This window comes from Ursus arctos, unplaced genomic scaffold (assembly GCF_023065955.2).
Source record: "Ursus arctos isolate Adak ecotype North America unplaced genomic scaffold, UrsArc2.0 scaffold_7, whole genome shotgun sequence".
Taxonomy (NCBI): Eukaryota; Metazoa; Chordata; class Mammalia; order Carnivora; family Ursidae; genus Ursus; species Ursus arctos.
Window position 1 is genome coordinate 5,107,645 of NW_026623089.1, and position 18,729 is coordinate 5,126,373.

At 45.5% G+C, this 18,729-nt stretch overlaps 2 protein-coding genes across 5 annotated transcripts in view; one reads left to right on the forward strand and one right to left on the reverse strand.

The window, feature by feature from the left end:
• INSYN2A (inhibitory synaptic factor 2A) overlaps nucleotides 1-7,368 on the forward strand; it is a 41,824-nt gene extending 34,456 nt beyond the window's left edge. The window contains exon 3 of the mRNA XM_026494392.4: nucleotides 7,111-7,368. Within this exon, the coding sequence (XP_026350177.3) occupies nucleotides 7,111-7,294 (184 nt within the window). The 3' untranslated portion in view covers nucleotides 7,295-7,368. The remainder of the gene's footprint in view (nucleotides 1-7,110) is intronic.
• The window catches only part of DOCK1 (dedicator of cytokinesis 1), a 493,249-nt gene that overhangs the window by 284,374 nt on the left and 190,146 nt on the right, over nucleotides 1-18,729 (reverse strand). For all 4 annotated transcript variants that reach the window (XM_048219065.2, XM_026494391.4, XM_026494390.4 and 1 more), the window contains one exon: nucleotides 16,717-16,812. In XM_048219065.2, coding sequence (XP_048075022.1) covers nucleotides 16,717-16,812 — 96 coding nt within the window. The remainder of the gene's footprint in view (nucleotides 1-16,716; nucleotides 16,813-18,729) is intronic.

Below are 18,729 nucleotides of genomic sequence, written 5' to 3' on the forward strand. Positions count from 1 at the left end.
GAGGATGATGGAGTTCAGCCAAACACCAAAGGTGGAGGACTGTTCTCCAGTATAGTCAGGATAAATAACCATTCAGAAAAGTCAATAATAATAGCTTTGGCTATCACAGTATAATTATAGCTAGGGTAACAGGCAGGTGTTTTTGTTTTTATAACTGTGATCATAATTTCTTTGCCATAGCATACCAGGAAAGGGGAACAGATCTTATAGTTTGGGTATAACATTATTGAATACTCATCTATTTCTGGTATTTTACATCTTACACTGATTCTTTAAATTTGAATTATGCACCTACTATGTGAAATAATGGTGAGAGAAGGACCCAAAATTATGATGAATCATTTCAATGTTCTAAGTGTTAAAAGCAGGTAATCAAATTATTAGTATTTGAAACTACTGGAATGGAATCCACAGATAATATATAATATAGGTATATAACACACAGACATATTTTACATACATATATTCATTTTGATGATAAATTATAAATATAAAATAAAAAACAGAACAGCAGCATTCTGGGGTGCCTGGGTGGCACAGCGGTTAAGCGTCTGCCTTCGGCTCAGAGCGTGATCCCAGCGTTCTGGGATCGAGCCCCACATCAGGCTCCTCCACTATGAGCCTGCTTCTTCCTCTCCCACTCCCCCTGCTTGTGTTCCCTCTCTCGCTGGCTGTCTCTATCTTTGTCGAATAAATAAATAAAATCTTAAAAAAAAAAAAAAAAGAACAGCAGCATTCTGCACAGATTAGGAGTGAGGAGACCTGGGTTCAGTTCATCTGTTTATTTCAATTCAGTAACAAAGCATGTTCTGAGCCTGACACTGTACTAAATGGACCTTAGACATAAGATGAAATAAACGGGGTACATCCCTCAATGAGTTCACAGTCATGAGAAAAAACAGCTACAATCCAATGTGAGACAGACTTGCTCTAGTAAAGATGCAGAGACAACCATGCCTGAGGGGCAACCCATTCTGGAGGATTTTGGACAGGACAGAGGGTGGGAAACTCCACAGAAAGAAGAGGGGACATGTACCTGGGCTGAAGGATAAGCAGGACTCTGCCCAGGAGTTTCAGGATTTCCGAAGGTGACTCTGGTAGGTAACTGGGAAATGGGTTAGGGAGGGGAGAGGCGGGGAGAAGAGAGGGAGGGGAAAGTTGCAGGGGTGGAGAGAGGGGAAGGGGAAAGAGGAGGGAGAGACAATGAAGGGGAGGACAGGGTGGCAGGGGAGACAGAGGAGAGACAGGAAGGAGGGAGAGAGGGAGGGGGAAAAGGGAGGATAGGGAAGGGAAGAGAATGAGGGGGAGTTGGGGGGAGGGAGAGAGAGAGGAGGGAGAGAGGGAGAAAGCAAGCCCACTGCTTGGCTGTTGCAGTGGTCAGAGGGAAAACTTCTGAAAGTTTCAACAAGGGTAGTGGAAAGTGGCCCAAGAGGAAGGACGCTGGAGCCTGCTGAGGACAATCCACTGACCCAGCTGGTGGGATCAACCAGAAAAGACTAGCGGAGCTTGAGTCCGAGGTACATGGCTTGGACACCTGGATGAATGCTGGCCATAGGCTGTGTTTAGAAGGACAGAGCAGCAGGCTAGAGGACAGATCTGATTTAGGGCAAGCTGGATATATGGTGCCCCTCAGATCTTCAAGTGGAGAATTTGGGAGAGTATGATGGCTATTTTGGGTCCTGGTTCTTCAAATACCTGGAGTCAAGGCCAGAGTCATGTACAGAAACCAGGACCAGGAGAAAGAGACTTGGCTAAATTCACCCAGCTTGCAAGGAACACAGTCAGCCTGAAACTCAGAGCCTAAGGTGAGGCTCCCTCGCAACCGTGCTGGAGTTGTCCATGGTGCTGACATGGACCCAGCCACATTCAGGCCCTAGACCTAAACGCTGCACTCTGGGGAACACTGTGTGTCCCATCCAGATCCACACAGCAAGAGCTATCACATCCCCCAACACCCTGCATTTCCCTGCACTCTTGCAGTCATGCCACAGAACCCCCATGTGGGGTAAGAACGCATCTCCACCATTGTTTCACGATCACGCAAGCTCAGGTCCCCATAGGTGAGATGATTTATCCACAGTGGCAGAGCGTGAGTCAGTGAGAGCCACGGATAGCACCAGGGGAACTCGGCGATCTAACTCAGGGAGAATTAAAAACAGATGCTTCTGCTCTGCTGTCTATGGAGCCCGCCGACAATGACGAGGCCGGAGAAATCCAAGATTTTTTCCTCCACTCCATGTTTTCCTCCACTCCAGAAAATACAAGTGCTTGGGAGCCAAACTCACTTGCTTCTAACTCCTAACGGCTACACACAGAGGACTGAAGAAAGGGATGTTTTAACTACATTCCCCCTTAAATTAACTTGAGGAGTTGGCGAGAGCATGCTAAAGAAACTGTGGCAAGGTCCAAGTATTTATAGGAGCATCAGAGGAGCAGAGCTCTGACTGGAGAAGCTACAACCACACTCCTCTGCAAAAGCACAGGGGCGGGGGTGGGGGGAGGTGTTACTATAAAGCCTAGCAGAGTCTCTGGGAACAGAACAAAGCTTGGTGCCAGCTGACAGAGCAGCCTGAGATTTAGGACAGATTTTTATTTCTTTGGAAATGTATAGAATAATAATTTTGCAAGAAAAGTCCCCATACTTAAAACTCCCATTTTTAAGAGAAAACGACTAACCAAAGAAATTGAATCTACAGCTTTAATCGTTTATCACAGTTGAGTCATACGGAGTATGGAAAATGGCTTTGCGACAGCAGCATGGCATGCCTTCAGGTCACGTGATGGTCTCAACACAAAGCGTTTGGTCAAATGGTTTGGTTGTCTGATGGGAGAAGGGGATGCAGGCAGGGAAAGAAGAGATGAGGAGGTAAATATAACAGGAGCTCCTGGAGACTTAGGTCTCGTACATAGCCACAGTACTTCGGCACCGTGTCTCACCCAGCACAACCTGCATCCTGTGTTTTGTTCAGAGAATACCTAGCACGGGTGAGCCTGGCCTGGCTCGAGCCCCATCACATTCATGCTTTTGAAACTCAAGAGTAGGGACTTTTTCCAGACTGCTTTCCTCCCGACAAGTAGCATTCAGCATGGTGTGCGTCTCCCCAGGACACTGCCTCACAAACACCAGACCTGGCCTGCAGGAGATGGGTGGCAACACCAGCAGCCTCCTGCCTCCTGTGCGTTGCCTGGCACATAGATCCCCGAGGGTCCAGGGAGCTGTTTAAACCCCCACCGAGTCCTAAAGGACCATGACGTCTACGCCCAGACTTGGAATACAAACATTCTCATCTGCTCGTTCCACCAGGGGTAAGTCTCTGAGCTGGGACCGCTCTGGGGCAGCAGAACCGAACTGCACGGTGGAGACAGGTCACCTTCGACAGAGTGGAAGACACCACCAGGGCCTCCAACTCAGGCCCAGGCCATCCTCCAGGCCACAGGAAGAATAAAATGCTACTCCCGAGTTCCCCTGACCAGAGCATAGGAACAGCTAGTCACTCACGAGCACCCTACTGACCCCATCCATCCTTTCCAAGATCTTACTGCAGACTCTTCCAGAAAAAGGGAAGTAGCAACTGGAAATGTGGGAACCAAGCTCCAAAAAGATCTTTGTGTGTATGTTGCAGAAAATGTTTCACCATCTTCTTCAATTAAGTTCTGAGAGAATGGTGCTGGGCCAGATTCCACCTGGAGTGGGCCCACTAACTTCTTCCAGAAGCCCTGTTTGATTGGCGCAAGGACTGGGTTCAGTGTGGGAGGAGAGAGGGGGCACGGGCAATGGCGCTGACCCAAACAGAGCAGCCCAGGGCAACTGGGACTAAAGCCAAGGTGAATTTGTTTTTTAAGGCTCTGTGTTCATTTGTTTAATTCAGTAGATATTACACAGTCAGCTGCCATAGTCCAGGTTCTGCTGTAGGTCCTGGGAACGGGGATGAGACAACAGTCCCCCCAGTCCTGGCACCTGCATCTGGGGGATGGAGGCAACATAGTCCAGACACAAATAAGTAATTATTCTAGGTGAGGGCAGAGAAGGAGAAGAGAAAGGAGCAGTGGTAGGTGATCTGTCAGAAGGTGGCTAGAGAATGAGGAGGTAATGTGTACCTGGGGGACAGAGGGACGAGGAGTGGCGAACCATGCCAGGAGCAAGGACAGGAGTTTCGGGCAGGGAAAAAGTCAGAGCCATGAAGACCGTAGCAATGGTGACCACTCCCACACCATACCATCTGCCAGGCAGCAGGTGGGGCCCCGTCCCCCACACCTGGTGTCACTCAGGTGTCAGTGCTCTAGCCCAGAGTGAGGGCAGTGCCTCTCCACCAGGCAGCCTCCCCAGGCACCATCTGGATAACTCACAGGGACAGGAGTCTGTGTGCAGAGTCCAAGGGCCCTGTGTCCATCAGTGGCTTCTGCCAGGTCCTCTGCTCTAGCCAGGACAGCAGATGCTGCTTTCTTCAGGCCATTTGGCTAAAACTAAAGGGACCTTTACTCTGTGTCAGCCAGAGTTGGCCAGAAGACTAACCTTCAGACCCTGCCCTCTCTAGCCAGTTGTCTGCTTCAGATCAGCCCAGAGACTTGGTGTGTTCCTTCCACATTGACAAAAGGCCCCCAGGGGAAAACAGTGGACACAGCGATACGCATCAATGTGTCTGTTAGCCAGGGCACACTGCTCCACAGGCGCCCGTGAATGACAGGAGCAGAGGGGGGCATGGCTCAAGGTCACTGCCAGACCCACCAGGGGCATTTCCCAGAGGGCATCGGTGGCCATACACACTCCCTCTGTAACGAAGCCTGTTCCTGCTCCTTCTCCTGCTCAAGGGCAGCTTTTCAGTAATGGGGAAGGGCAAATGGGAATCAACTCGACAGATAGAGTCGAGTCATTTTGTTAACAAGAACTCAGATTAGATTACTCTGTGATTACATGGTTCCACGGTGTGATAAATTGGTTAATAACAGGATTCCCAGTGTAGCAGCTTAATGGGAATTCAATAATTACAGGTACCCAGAATTGTACCGTTAGCCTAGGACACGCGAGCACCCACCTGCCAATCTAATAACTCAAAACCTATCTGGGACCGTTGAGGTGGTTATGATCTGGAGCACATGCTTTCAGTATTAACCAAATGACCCCTTTCTACCTAACATACCACGCTGGATACCACAGGGCCTCACAAACTCAACTGCAAGATCCTCATTTTTGCTTGTGAAAGGTCCAAGCTGGAGAATTCCTCCACAGGCATCATTGTCACTGCTAACTCTGGTTCCCAGGATAAAATGAGTGATCAATCAATAGATAATAAGGATTACATAATATCTGAATTGCATCTTAAGAGTTTAGGACACTTTTTCACTGATTTTTCTTTGCGGGGGTGAGGGGCGTTGGAAATCCTCACCATAATTCAGGGAGACTGTCAGGCAGGGACTTGTCGAAGCCCACATGGCCCCTGCGACACCAAGAGGAAAAGGCAGGATGTCGGTCCTTGTTGTTCTTACCACACCACGTAAATGCGCTCATGGCTCATAAATGCAGATTGTCACTTTCCACAACCGCCTTAAAGGGAACCGTGCCTCCATCATCACGCGCTCTAGATTAGCAAGGCACGAGCTCACGAGGTTTCGTTCTGCCTCCTATAAACTGCAGCGTAACTCACAAAGGCCCTCTGAAATGAAGGGAAAAAATAATTCTTGTTTTGGGAGCAGGGGTTAACTAGCCATAAACTTCCCTGACAATATTTTTAATTTTTCCAGTGCTATTATAGTCTTTGATGGTAAGAAAAATGGAACAGTGGATTTAAAACATAAAATGGTCCATTAGATGGGTCTTGAACTTGTTTTTAAAACTCCGGATAATACAGCTTTGCTGTTTTCTCTTTCTAAAATGTCAAAATTTGGCTAGGATTAATGGTTCTCTAAATCAATAGGATTTCATGTTTATAAATGGTTTATGGCTCTACTGGATATAAAATGTTATGAGCTCATGTATTATCATCATCGCTGAGCGTTTACTGAAATCTACTGACATTTAGTCAGCCTCCAGACCAGACATGGAAGGAGCATAGGGCGGAATTCTCCAGAGGCCTGGCGTGATGCAGTGCCCACGTTCAAATTGTTGGGGTACAGGGGCAGTGAGAAGGGAGGCAAGGCTCATGACTACTGGGACCATCACAGAGAAGTGTCACTGGACCAGGGCGTCTCATCCTGAAGGCCAAGGGGACCCCCTAGAAGTTAGTTAGGGGATCAACAATGGGTTTCCCAAAGCCATGAAGGGAAGGAAGGACCCCAGACAGTCCACAGTATTCTGTGGAGAAATTTCCTAAGAAAAAAATTGCTTTGAATCCTGTTATTCTAACATAAACATCGTCACTACTGCCAAAGGTCCTTCTACATGGCTATACATCTACACGCTTTGGCTTCAGCAATGTAATTATAATTTTGGGTTATTTTCACCGAACTCCATGTTCTTGCCTGAAACACTGTCTTTCGTCACCACGGAGTGACGTTCAACAGCGTTGACTCCATAAACACACTATTTTCCCCGAGGCTGGATATCATGGCTCTTACCACTTTGGTAGGAAATGAGATTTCGTAAGGAGAACAGAAGCCAAGGTCACGTCATGCCACAACTGTCTGAGGTGAGGTCCATGGATTTCTCTGATCTTGTGAAAAGGTGCACGGGCACAGGGCTTTCACACCCCTGCTCTGTATGAGCTAAGATGGCCCCCAAACACTCACACTTCTGGTTACCTGTTTATTCCACGAAACACGTGTGTGCGGTCTATGGAAAGCAAAAGGGTTATTCGGATGTCACCTTTTTCATTACAACAAACACATGACACACTCTGACACCAACTGGGTACGTTAATAAAACTTCGAAGGTTCGCCATGAAAGCAAGTTAAGTGATTTTCGAAGAAAATGAACCTATTTGAGATAGTTCCCAGGCACAGAGCTAAAATAGATCAGAGCCGACTGCTTACTCCCAATGCCATAAAATTACATCATAAACTTAACGCAAACCGATTATCACCCTGGTAGGATGTCGCCGCATTTTGCAGTCACCAAGGGGGATCTTTACATATGAAAGACCAAGCACTAAATTCTCCCCTCTCTCTTCTCCCCAGTGTGGAGCTGGACTTTAAGCAGCAAGAAGACAAGCTCCAGCCAGTTCTGAAGAAACTCCACCCTTTTGAGGAGACTCAGGTTGTGCCTTCGCCTTACTCTCAGGAGCCCTACTCCGCTACTCCCAAGCAAAAATCCAAACCCGAATCTAAAAAGCACGGAAGATGGAAACTCTGGTTTCTTTAAAACTCATGGCATGTGGATTCTAAAGGCCGCCTTTAAAACCCACTGGAGTTAAGTAAATCGTGTTCCAAAATGAATAGGATCGAGTGAGCCGTGGCTGGCTCAGACGCCTCCCACTTCCCACCCTGCTTACCAAAAAGGCCTTTGTACCAACAGATATGAACAGAAGCAAGGTGGCAAACGTCACACCTTGCCGGCTGTTCTTTGCCGTTCACGGATGTGGGATATCAACTCTGAAATGAAGCTTATGTAGTCAAAGATGATAAGTAAAAAATTCTATGCCCCCACCCTGCCCCCAGATCGGCAAGTGTGTTACATTACTGGCCTGCGAGACCGTGGGCTGTCACTCTGTACACAGCTAAAACTCATAATTACTTTTAAGCCTTTACTTTTACTTTTTTTTTTTTTTAAATAATGAGAAGAAAAAGCAAGCCTTATGTTTGCAAAGGACTTCATTTTTATGTTTAATTTTGCAAATAAGCAGGGGGCGAGTGCCATTTTCAGCACATCAAATTCTGGAGAAAGCACAATTTTTTCAAGTGGTCGGAGACCATAAACAATCTCTACAATGTGACTATATGTGTATTTGCCTTCACGCGCCGTAACGCTAAGCCAAGTGACCACATCCCAGTGTCACACTGACACCTCAAACTTAGCATTCTCCTCATCTCCAGACCTGCGACACGTTTACTGCTCATCTTCCAAATGGCCAGCAGCCAGGAGTCCCCCAAAGTCAGGACATGCCTTTAATCACTGATGTTGACAGGGTCAGAGCTATTGGACACTAAGCTTTCTTAGATCTCATTTTTAATCTTTTGGTACCCAAAGGCCAAATGATAAATTCTGGCAAGAATTTGAAAACACACAGAGAGATACACAATGGATAATACAGTCACCAATAAATTACAGGTGTTCTCTGCTGCCAGAAAGTGTTTCTGTGGATCAATTTTTGAGACATTGTTCATCACCAAAAGCGCAGCCAGACGTTTCATACAATCCGTTCTGCTCCGTAACCACCGTGGAAGACCTGACCATCTCAAAGAGAAACCGCGTGTTTAGTTTAGCTGCTAGGAACAAACACACTTAATGTCACCTACATCTAACCTATTAGTCAGTTGTACTCAATGACATACCTAGGGGAAAGCTGTGAATCAAATGTTTTTAGGTATTTTTTAAATAAACAGTGACACTTAGAGTTCTCTTTTGATTATACATTGCAATATAAATCTTAGTTCCTTTATTTTTCCACATATTCTTTTGCACCTTTGCAAGTATCTTTTTATAGAAATCAAAAGCCCCTCTCGTCTACGAAGGACTTGGTCTGTCAAGTTTCTGCTTTTCACGATAGGAAGTAGGGAATCTTATTTTGCCTTTTTTTGTACAACTTAAATTTTGAATAGTTTGTGAACATACAAGAAAACCTAGTCTTCAAGTTTCTGTCCAAAAGTTTCACATCTAATCTCGTGCTGACATGGACACCTCATTGATTAGATGCCAAAAGCAAAGTGGCTACCCTCAGTAAAAGGATCTCTACCTGCATTTTTCACCTCAGAGCTATTTCTCGCCATGCGTTTCCTCCTCACTCAACAGCAAATCTATTTTAGTTCTAAGTGTTTCGATTCTACAAGGACCTAGTGATCAGCCATCAGACCTGGAATTGATAAAAATGAAGAGTGTATCCTGTAAGCATTCTCTGGGGATTACTCACACTATACTGCAGAGGTACGCTTTAATTAAAAGAAAAACACACATCTTTTATGGAAACACTATGTAAGGACAGAAATCCTTGAATTATCAGTAAACAGAATTGAGAAATATTTTTGTGCAAGGGAAAGGACAGACACGTTGATCCCGTACCATGAAGGAAGTGCAATTGTTTCATGTAGACAAAAATTTAAAAAAAAAAAGTGTTTCATGTATTTTATACTGTTTTTAACTAAAGTTATAAAAATGTTTGCAACAAGTTATATCCCCTTGTGTTTTAAGAATCCCGACTATCTCGGTGAATTGAAATAAGGGTGTTAGCAGCTTTCTAATTAGTGCTATAAATCTGTCTCCTAGTAAACAGAATGACATCGCTGTTTGAAAGCAGTCAAGACCAAAAAAAAAAAAAAGAAAAGAAAAGAAATTTTCAGCGTCAAAAAGGAAACTGAAGATAATTCCTATTTAAAACTAAAACTATCTTCAGAATAGAAAAAGAATATTTTCAAAATCATTTCATAGTTTAATTGCAATGTGTCATGAACAGATGCCGATTCTTCTCTTAGAAAGATTTAAGTAAAAACTTTGATACAAAACCAAGGTAAAAAGTACAGTGTTCCCTCATATGTACATGTACACATGGCATTACGTATAGAGATTAAATTATTATACTTGTCACTAAGTTCTTTATTAATTTTTAAATAAAAAATCAAAGGTAATGTTTTGTGTGGCTCTTAAACTTATTTCATGGTCTCAATCATTTGGGAAAATAGAAGTAATCTAAGAAAGTAATAATAAAGGAAGGATCTTCAGGAGAGGAGATGGTGGTCAGGCGTCCTCAGGCTCACCTGGCCTGGCTGGAGAGGGCAGGGCGGAAATGCAGCTCGGGCAGTGCTTACCAGACCCTGGACCCTGGCAGGGGCTTTAGCCACCAGGAGGACAGGAAGACTTTTTAATGGCACAAAGCTTAATACAGGCTCACAGCAGGATCTGGCTCACTTGTGTAATTTTTAAAGACCCTCAGAGAGACAAGTGAACTCATCAGTGTTTCCAAGACAAATCCTGTAAGGGCCCCATGGAGACAGCTTCTCTCTAAATCAGCCACCAAGCAGGTCTCCAGCCACAGAGGATAGGCCAGCTCCTTCTTTTCTTCCTCTCTGGAGGGAGGAGGGGAGTGTGAGTGAAAGATCTACACCCCAATTGGGCTGAGCACCCTGTCTCTCCAGCAGAGACCAACCCAAAACTCGTGCCCTCTCCCAAGGGAGAGGCCCGCCTGGAAGCCTAGGAGCGGAGACCTCCCCACCCCCTTTCCCACTGTCTGCACTAAGACAGTCCACCTACCAAGATGGTGGGATCACTGAGGCAGAGACAGAGGCTCTGTTGCCCTCACACACTCACCAGGGAAAGGAAGAGATGGGTGTTAACCCGTGTGCAGGGTGGGGAGGAAAACCTAGTGCGCCAGCCTGCAGCATCTGGGAAAAAAATACTCCAGGTCCCACTCTATACTCACTCTGAGCCACCTATGGGTGCTGTGTATACAAACTAGATAAGGCAAAGGGCATTCTGCCTCGTGGGTACTTTCCAAGTGACTGGTTTGCAACTGACCTCCAAGGAGTCCCAGGGCCTCTGCACCTGCTCCTTGGATCTCAGGCCCTCCCCCAACCCCAGCAGAGTGTAACAGGGAGGAAACCAAGGTGTGGGAAAAGGGTGTAGGATGTGAGCAGAGTTGCTGGGGAGACCTGAGGTGGGGCATAAATGCAGTCACATTTATGAACCAGCACCAGCTGCCTCCAGTCTCAGACAGTAACCAGGAGCCTGCCTGACGAAGCCATCCTCCCTGCAGGAGCATGGTAGCATGGCAGAGCTGAGTTTCACAATCCTGGATCACAGCTCAGACGATGCACCATCAAATCAGAGTGCCCGCATTGTGCCTTTCGGAGAAGAGAGAACTGGGTTGTGACCGCGTCTGTTCCACGCCACCGGGAACAGCACGGAGCCACCACCAGTGGACTGACCATTCCAGAGCGTTTTTATCAGCAAGTAAAATTTGACTTGATTACTAAGTGAGGCGGTTTCGTTGGCGAAGCGTCACCGAAAGTTCACAGCAGCTGCTTTCTGTACTGATTTATCTCCTTTTATCTAGAAAAGCTCTATCACTGGCACATTTGGCAGGAGACAAGTGTGCGACCAATTTATTTACTGGAGGAGTCACAGGATCCAGAAGAGTGTTCCATGCTGTGAACTGGTGTTAACTAAGCCTGTGGTCACGTGCAGCATACATTTCGGCAGATAAGAAGGTCATGTGAGAGCAGCATATTGCCTTTTAAGTAGCTTGATAATTAACTGAAGATACCTTTGTGATTTAGTATGAATATGCAAGAACTGCATGGAATATTTGACCCAGGCAGTGCCATGGTGTTTCTTTCCTCTGCGGTAAATCCACAGTCAGGGACCAACCTTGAGAAAACACTAGAAATGTGAGAAAGGCCAGGAAGAATTGGTGTACCAATACCTAATAAAAATGGGTATATATATATATATATATATATATATATATATAAAACCATCACAGCTCCCACGCGCACGCATGTCAGGCTATGGTTTTCTAAAAGCCACAAGTCTTCAAGGTAGATTTATTGGCAAACATACCATCAGAGACACTTTCTATGACACTCATATAGAAGAGGGAAACACCATCAATTTGGAACTTTTATAACATATTACTTTCTTTTGCAAATGAAGATTAAGAACAGTTTTTTTTAGAAAGCACATTCATACTTCAACTTCTTTGAAAGAACAAACATCGCAAAATTGAATGTTCATGCACGGGGACGAAGCACATCTTTGTGAAAATACTGGGTCAGGAGTCTTGGTAAAAGCGCTCTCTCTCCACTGGGAGGCCAGTTCTAGGACACTCTTTTCCAAGTGAAGAAACATGTCAGGTCCTTATAAATTACTGAGGCTCAAAGCACCGGGTTCCCACTAACAGCATCTCCCCCACCAGCGATGCCGATCTCACAATGAAACACACCCGGGGCCCATCAGTGTCACCCCCCCCCCCCCCCCCGTTGGTGCTCAGAGCAGAGACAGAATACGTTCCATCATGGGAGTGGAGTGAATCAGGAGGTGTGCCGCTCACCAGAGGCGCCATTTGCCCCTTTCCTAAGCCCTCCTGGAGAATTTTGCAAGGTCCTTAGAAAAGGCCCACATTTTCACTTTAGTGAATTAGGAATTGCCAGTCTTCTGGTGGGTATCCAGGCCACAGAAAAATCTTTAAAAGTCCTTTTCATTCGATTACATTTTTAAAGGACCCATTAACAGAATGTAAATCTGATCACTGGGAAGGAGCAGCAGCACCTAATATCACAGGAGGAGACACAGCCCTGTGGATGACTCATCTGGTCTTCTCTCAAGCCAGCTGTGCGTACAAGTGCTTTATCCCAGCACAGACACACGCGCATGGGGGGAGGGGCGGAAGCGGTACCAGGTCACCCAGCAGAAGGCTGGTCATGCCATCTGTCCACAAACAAAAGCACCTAGCGCAGCACGGCTCAGAACCATGTACCATGACGAGGAGCACTGCCTAACACTGAGGGCCCCAGAAACTTCCAAAAAGGAAGAGAAATAAAAAATCTGAAATCGGGGGCGCCTGGGTAGCACAGTCGTTAAAGCATCTGCCTTCGGCTCAGGGTGTGATCCCGGCGTTCCGGGATCGAGTCCCACATCGGGCTCCTCTGCTAGGAGCCTGCTTCTTCCTCTCTCACTCGCCTGCTCTGTTCCCTCTCTCGCTGGCTGTCTCTCTTTCACATAAATAAATAAAATCTTTAAAAAAAAAAAAATCTGAAATCGGACAGTATTAAACTAAGCATATCTCTCAATTATTGCACAGGATCAAACCCCAGTGGAATAAAGATGGCATCTCAATTCTGTGGCAAGGTCACTGCAAGGCTTCTGGGTTAGGGCCTGTTTCAGGCACCTACAAGATCTACACTTCTGCACTTGCCAGATGCAATTTTATTTGTTAAAAAGTAGGATACTTAGGATTATGGCACATTTTTATCCTATGCATGAGATGCATTCCAACAGCTCATTTCATACAGAATGCTGAAAGGTATCAAATAAACCAAACAAACAATACACAATCAACTGTACAGTGTTTAGGAAACACCACAGACACAGACAGAAAAGGCTCGGGCGCCTGGGTGGCCCAGTCAGTTAAGCAGCTGCCTTCGGCTCAGGTCATGATTCTGGGGTCCTGGGATGGAGCTCTGCGTTGGGCTCCCTGCTCAGTGGGGAGTCTGCTTCTCCTTCTGCCCCTCACCTTGGGCGTGCTCTCTCTCTCTCAAATAAATTTTATATATATATTTAAGGGCTCACACTCTACATCACAGATTCTCCAGTGACAGGGGAAGTCCCTCATTTCTCAATTCCATACATGAATAGATAGGGAAACTGTCAGCCCACAATAGCATTCCCAACGAGTAACATTCCGATGCAAACGGAGGCCACATTCCAGGTATTATTGTTGACAGTATCGAGGAATAAATCATTACACGAAGCATACCTATTCAACACTTTTTTAATCACTTTAATTTTTAAATCCATTTCCAGTGATTACTTAGAATCCTTAAGCTGATTCATAGTTACACCATTTCCATTCCGTTTATGCAAAAACGAGTACAAACACATAGGGACTGAAATCCCCATGTTACACTGGAATATTACAGCTTACCGAGGACAGATCTGGAAACCATCCTCTGCTCTTCTACTCTAGAAGGTCCCCTGACTGAGATTTTTGTCCACCCTGCCAGGGCTATTTTTCTCTCCAGATCTGCCTCTAATCTAAATTCACAGAGCAACAACAGTGACATTAAGAAGCTAATGCATAAATCTGCATCTGAGCAAATCGGAAAAGCAAGGTCAGGCACACAGCGCAGGACAGCGTTTCCGTCTTCCCACTCTGTGGGCATCACAAGGGCTCACGGTTCCTTGATGACTTCAAGGTTCTTCTAAAGAACTCATTTTAAAAGGTAATCGTCCTTCATGAAAACATCTCGATGCTGCTGCTGCCCATTGAGTAATTACAGCTTATTCAGAATCTGTTTTTTTCTTTCGAGAGTCTTTCCATGAGAGCCTTGTTGGTTTTACAAAAGGAATCTCTGGACTCCTTTTATGGATAGTGGAGATGTTGGAATTGGGAGGCATCTGCTTAGGGCCTAAATCCCCTTCCTGCTTCTAGAGACTTCTATGGGAGAAAGTCAGGACGGTGGGGAATGGGCCTGGACGTGGGTGGTTTGCTCCACACCCCGGTTCCCAGACAGGGCCCTGAACCCCTCCTGACTGCCCAATAGGAACGGGTCCCCAGCAGGGTAAGACTGAGTGAGGGTCCTCACTGTCATCCCCCCTTCTTCGAATATGCATGGGCTCCTTCTTCAAATATGCATGGGCTCCTCCTCAGAAACTCTGGAGGGGTCCTCCGGGCCCTTCGGGAAAGGGGTACCCAACCCCCCTTCTACCTCCAGGAGATCCTAGCGTGTGGCCCATGGAAATGACTGAATGGAAAGGTGCTTACTTACTTCGCTGGACAGCTGCCTCCCTACGTAGGATGAAGACCTAGGAGCAATTCACAGTCCCCTTCGCTACTTCCTGGATGCCACTGAGATGAGCCTCACGAGTATCAATCTTACAGAAAAGACGAGGAGAACCAGCTCCAGCACCAACCCAAGGCACCAAACCACAGTTTCCATGCCAGCTGTGAGAGCTAGAACTATTTCTTCTGTCTCTGCAGGACATTTTCTGCAGTCACATAAGCACAGTAAAGCTGAGAATTAAATGAGAATCTTCCCACTCGTTACACAGTGGCCAGCACAGAAGTTAAGTATCAGTAACGTGCTGCAATCACAAATGGTCACGACTATGGGCATCATGCCAAAGATGAAAACTTTCCCAGAGAACTCCGGGACCACATGGTCTGAGAGAAGACATCGTACTCCACCTGAATTGTTTGAGCTTTGCTAGATCCGTTGATTGAAAGCACCTTACAATCTCTCCACATTCCAAGCCTCATCCAAACTTGTATGAGTTCCTTCTTGCCTTGCTCATCCCAGTTTAACCTCCTTGCCAGCAGGGGATGGCCCAAGTGAACACCTTGCTCAGGTCAGGCCCCTAACCCTAGAACTATCTCCTCAGTTCACTGGTCCCGACCCTGGCCACCACCCCCATCTGCCCATCACCTACTCCCTGCAACCCCACGGTGTCATCATGTCACCGCCACCTCTGTACTCCAGCCAATTCTGACAGGGGTCATCTTAGGAGAATGGCAGCAAACTTGGTTCAGCTTCAAGCCACACATCATCCATCCCACCTCTGGGCCCTTCAGAGGTCCACAACAGGAGAGTATTCCAAGGACATCCACGGCACAACCCCAGAAAGGCAGGAGCACCAGCTCCTGGGGGTGATCCTGGAGTCACCTCACATCTTACTCCATGGGGCCCCGTCTCCACCACCTATACAAAGGTGTTAAGAGTACACAAAAGAACATGATAAAGTAGACAAATCTACTATTGCAGAATAATGGAAAAGTCCGCTGCAAATAAAACCGACTTACACGGAAATATTTTATTTCCTAATTTATACATGTGATCGTCCAGACCTAAATGAGACATACCTTAAAAAGGAAAATGTGAACATAACATATTCTGAAACTCTGAAGCATGAAATATGCTGTCTTACTGGACGGAAACATACTAAGGCAGCAACTGTCCCACTTCTGTGCCTCCCATCTGTGATTTCACCCAAAACCGCATCCTTTCCTGATGCCAGCCGCAGAAACCAATCCGATCCAATGCTACTATGTTCTTGCCTTGTTGCCTCAACAGACATGCATGTCACCTTAATTGTCCCCTCCCAGGATGAGCAGAAAGACTTATGGTCACACAGGTAAGACCAAGGTATCTAGTCTGGTTGCCAATGAAAATTCTTTAACTGGATGTTTTGTTCCTGGATTTGAAAAAAAAAAATTTTTTAAATACCATCAACCAAACTTAGTAAAATGGTAATGTGTACTAGAAATGAGGGGAAGTAAAAGAGACCTGTGTGTGCATTTTTTGCCTAAGAAGTCAAACTTAAGGATAATGGTTGGAAGGAGAATGGTAAACTCTGGGGGAAAAAACTCCCATTATACAAAACTTGAAAAACTATCGAAATTATTATTAAAACGTTCCTGAGAAAAATCACAGATGCTACTGCATGCCTCAGTCATCTGTACAAGAGAAACGTCTACAATGTATCAGAGTAGACAATAAAATACCTGGGTTGCAGCACCTCAATTACTTTTTAAGGTCCTTCATAAAATTTTATTAATGGCATCTTAAATGTAAATACGTAGAAAGAAACCACCAGAAGAATAAAGACTTAGAAGAAAAGACATATCCTTTGCTAGAAGTAAATTACAATCAAATGTTTCTGTCTCCAAAATGTTGGTTTGCTGACCCTTCAACTTTGATACTTGCTTCTAGAATCATGGAAAATCAGCCTATTTTATAGACCAGACCGTGACTAAATGCATGTCAACTGCTTGCTACAACACAGTAAAACAAGCTTACTGTCAAAAGGCAGCTGGAAAAGGACCAGGTGGATTTTCGGGCGTAAGAGTAAGTGACATGCCTGAGAAAGATGGTGTTGGCCACCATTACACACCCAAGCACACGTCACTGAGCACTTACAATGAGTTCGGAATCCCGCCCCATGGAAATGACGGTTCGGTTCACTGTCCGAAGAAGTTTCTCCATGATTATCTGGACATGCCTCTGAGTTGGACCCTGAAGGAAGACACACCAGTGAAAACCAACACCTAAGACAATCATTAGCATGCAAGTCCTGGTGGCTGTCACTGAATCCACTTACCCTGTAAAAAGTAAATCAATTATAAACCTTAACGAGATGAAGAATGGCCCTTGTCAAAGGCAAAAGCCTTCACAAAGAAAACACAAGACATCTTATTAATTATAGTCCATTAATGGTAATTTGTTATATAATCATAGTAATTTAATTTAAGCAAACCGTAAAAATAAAACAAATCTGTGTAAATAATATAATGTTTATGATCCCTGATTAGCCCACCAATCAGTGTTCTAGAGACACTTGTCCATCTGTAAATGGGAAGCAGGCTGACAGCAAACCACAGATTGCTCTGATTGTCCAGTCTGCATAAGCTGCGGAACAACGCATTTATTTATTTATGCACACTATCTAAAATTCATAGTGCCACAGATTTTTATCCATTAGTAAAAATTTGCTCTGTTAGTTTGTGTCTGATGGGATTCCTGATTCTTCTCCATGAACTTGGACCCTCTTTAGGTATGTCCTCTAGGAGCTCACATACAAGGCCAGGGCAGGCACCAACTCCACTACATGGTTGGGCCACACAGCTTCACTTCCAAGCTTCTCCCCTTTAAGAAAAGGGAAGGCCCCAGAATGGGGCCACTGGAGGCTGGCTGCTAGATTAAGGCTTCTAAAACCTTTCAAAGGCAGCTCCCCTGGAAGAGCTGATGTAGTCAACCTTACTACGAAGTGATTTAATCTGATCTCTTTCTTCAGTGACACTAACCAGGCTCTGAGAGCATGAGCCCATGCAAGAAGGAAGTGGGCAGGACAGGTATGTGCATGTGTTGACCGGGAAGGTGTCCAGAGGTCACGTGGGGGAGAGCAAAGATTAAGCCCTGCTGACCTTAAAAACCTGGCCCATCTGTCTCCTGCTAGAGGCGCAGATGGATGGACAAGGAGCTGTATGCCTTTCCAGACACACCCGGAGAATCGTGAGTTCACGGGTGTGTGCACGGGTGCACAAATGTGTGTGTGTGTGGGGGGGGTTATGTTGGGGATGGGAAGCCAAAGGGTCAGATGTTCCATATGCACTTGCACCAACTTCTGATTAAGGAAAAAGGTCAGTGGACTAAGCGTAGAATCTACTCAAACAGAAAAGGAAATACCATTTTTAAAGGGAAAAAAAAAAACCCAGCTAAAAAAGCACAGAAGGAAATTACTTGTAGGGAAAGGAATGTGGGAAAAGAGGCAGAGAGCCATTCTTCTCAAAACTCTCAGAAGCACCAATACTTAAAAAAAACAACAACAACAACAAACAAAAACAAAAACTCTGTGCATGCATTACTTAAATTAAGAATTGACAAAAAGAGGGGCGCCTGGGTGGCACAGCGGTTAAGCGTCTGCCTTTGGCTCAGGGCGTGGCGTTATGGGATCGAGCCCCACATTGGGCTCTTCTGCTATGAGCCTGCTTCTTCCTCTCCCACTCCCCCTGCTTGTGTTCCCTTTCTCGCTGGCTGTCTCTCTCTGTCAAATAAATAAATAAAACCTTTAAAAAAAAATTGACAAAAAGAATATAATTAGCCTCCATTTATTTCTAATTTTTAATATCAAAGCCATTTTCTGATCTTAAGGATCAAAATCTGTCTTGGGGAGGCATTCACCTGAGGAAGTCAGGGGAAAAACTTAAAGATTTTTAACTTGGAAGAATACACATTTTAATATTAGTATCACACTTTATACATAAATAAAAGCCATTGAAGGGTACCACCCAACAGAGAGAGAGAGGCTAACCCTTAAAATTAAGGTCATTTCTTTTTAAACGAATCCAGTGCACCTTTGTGCAGTGAGGCGGGGACTCGTGGGGACTATAAGGGGACCCCTCCTGCCGGGTCCTTGAAGGCAGCCTGAGTAAG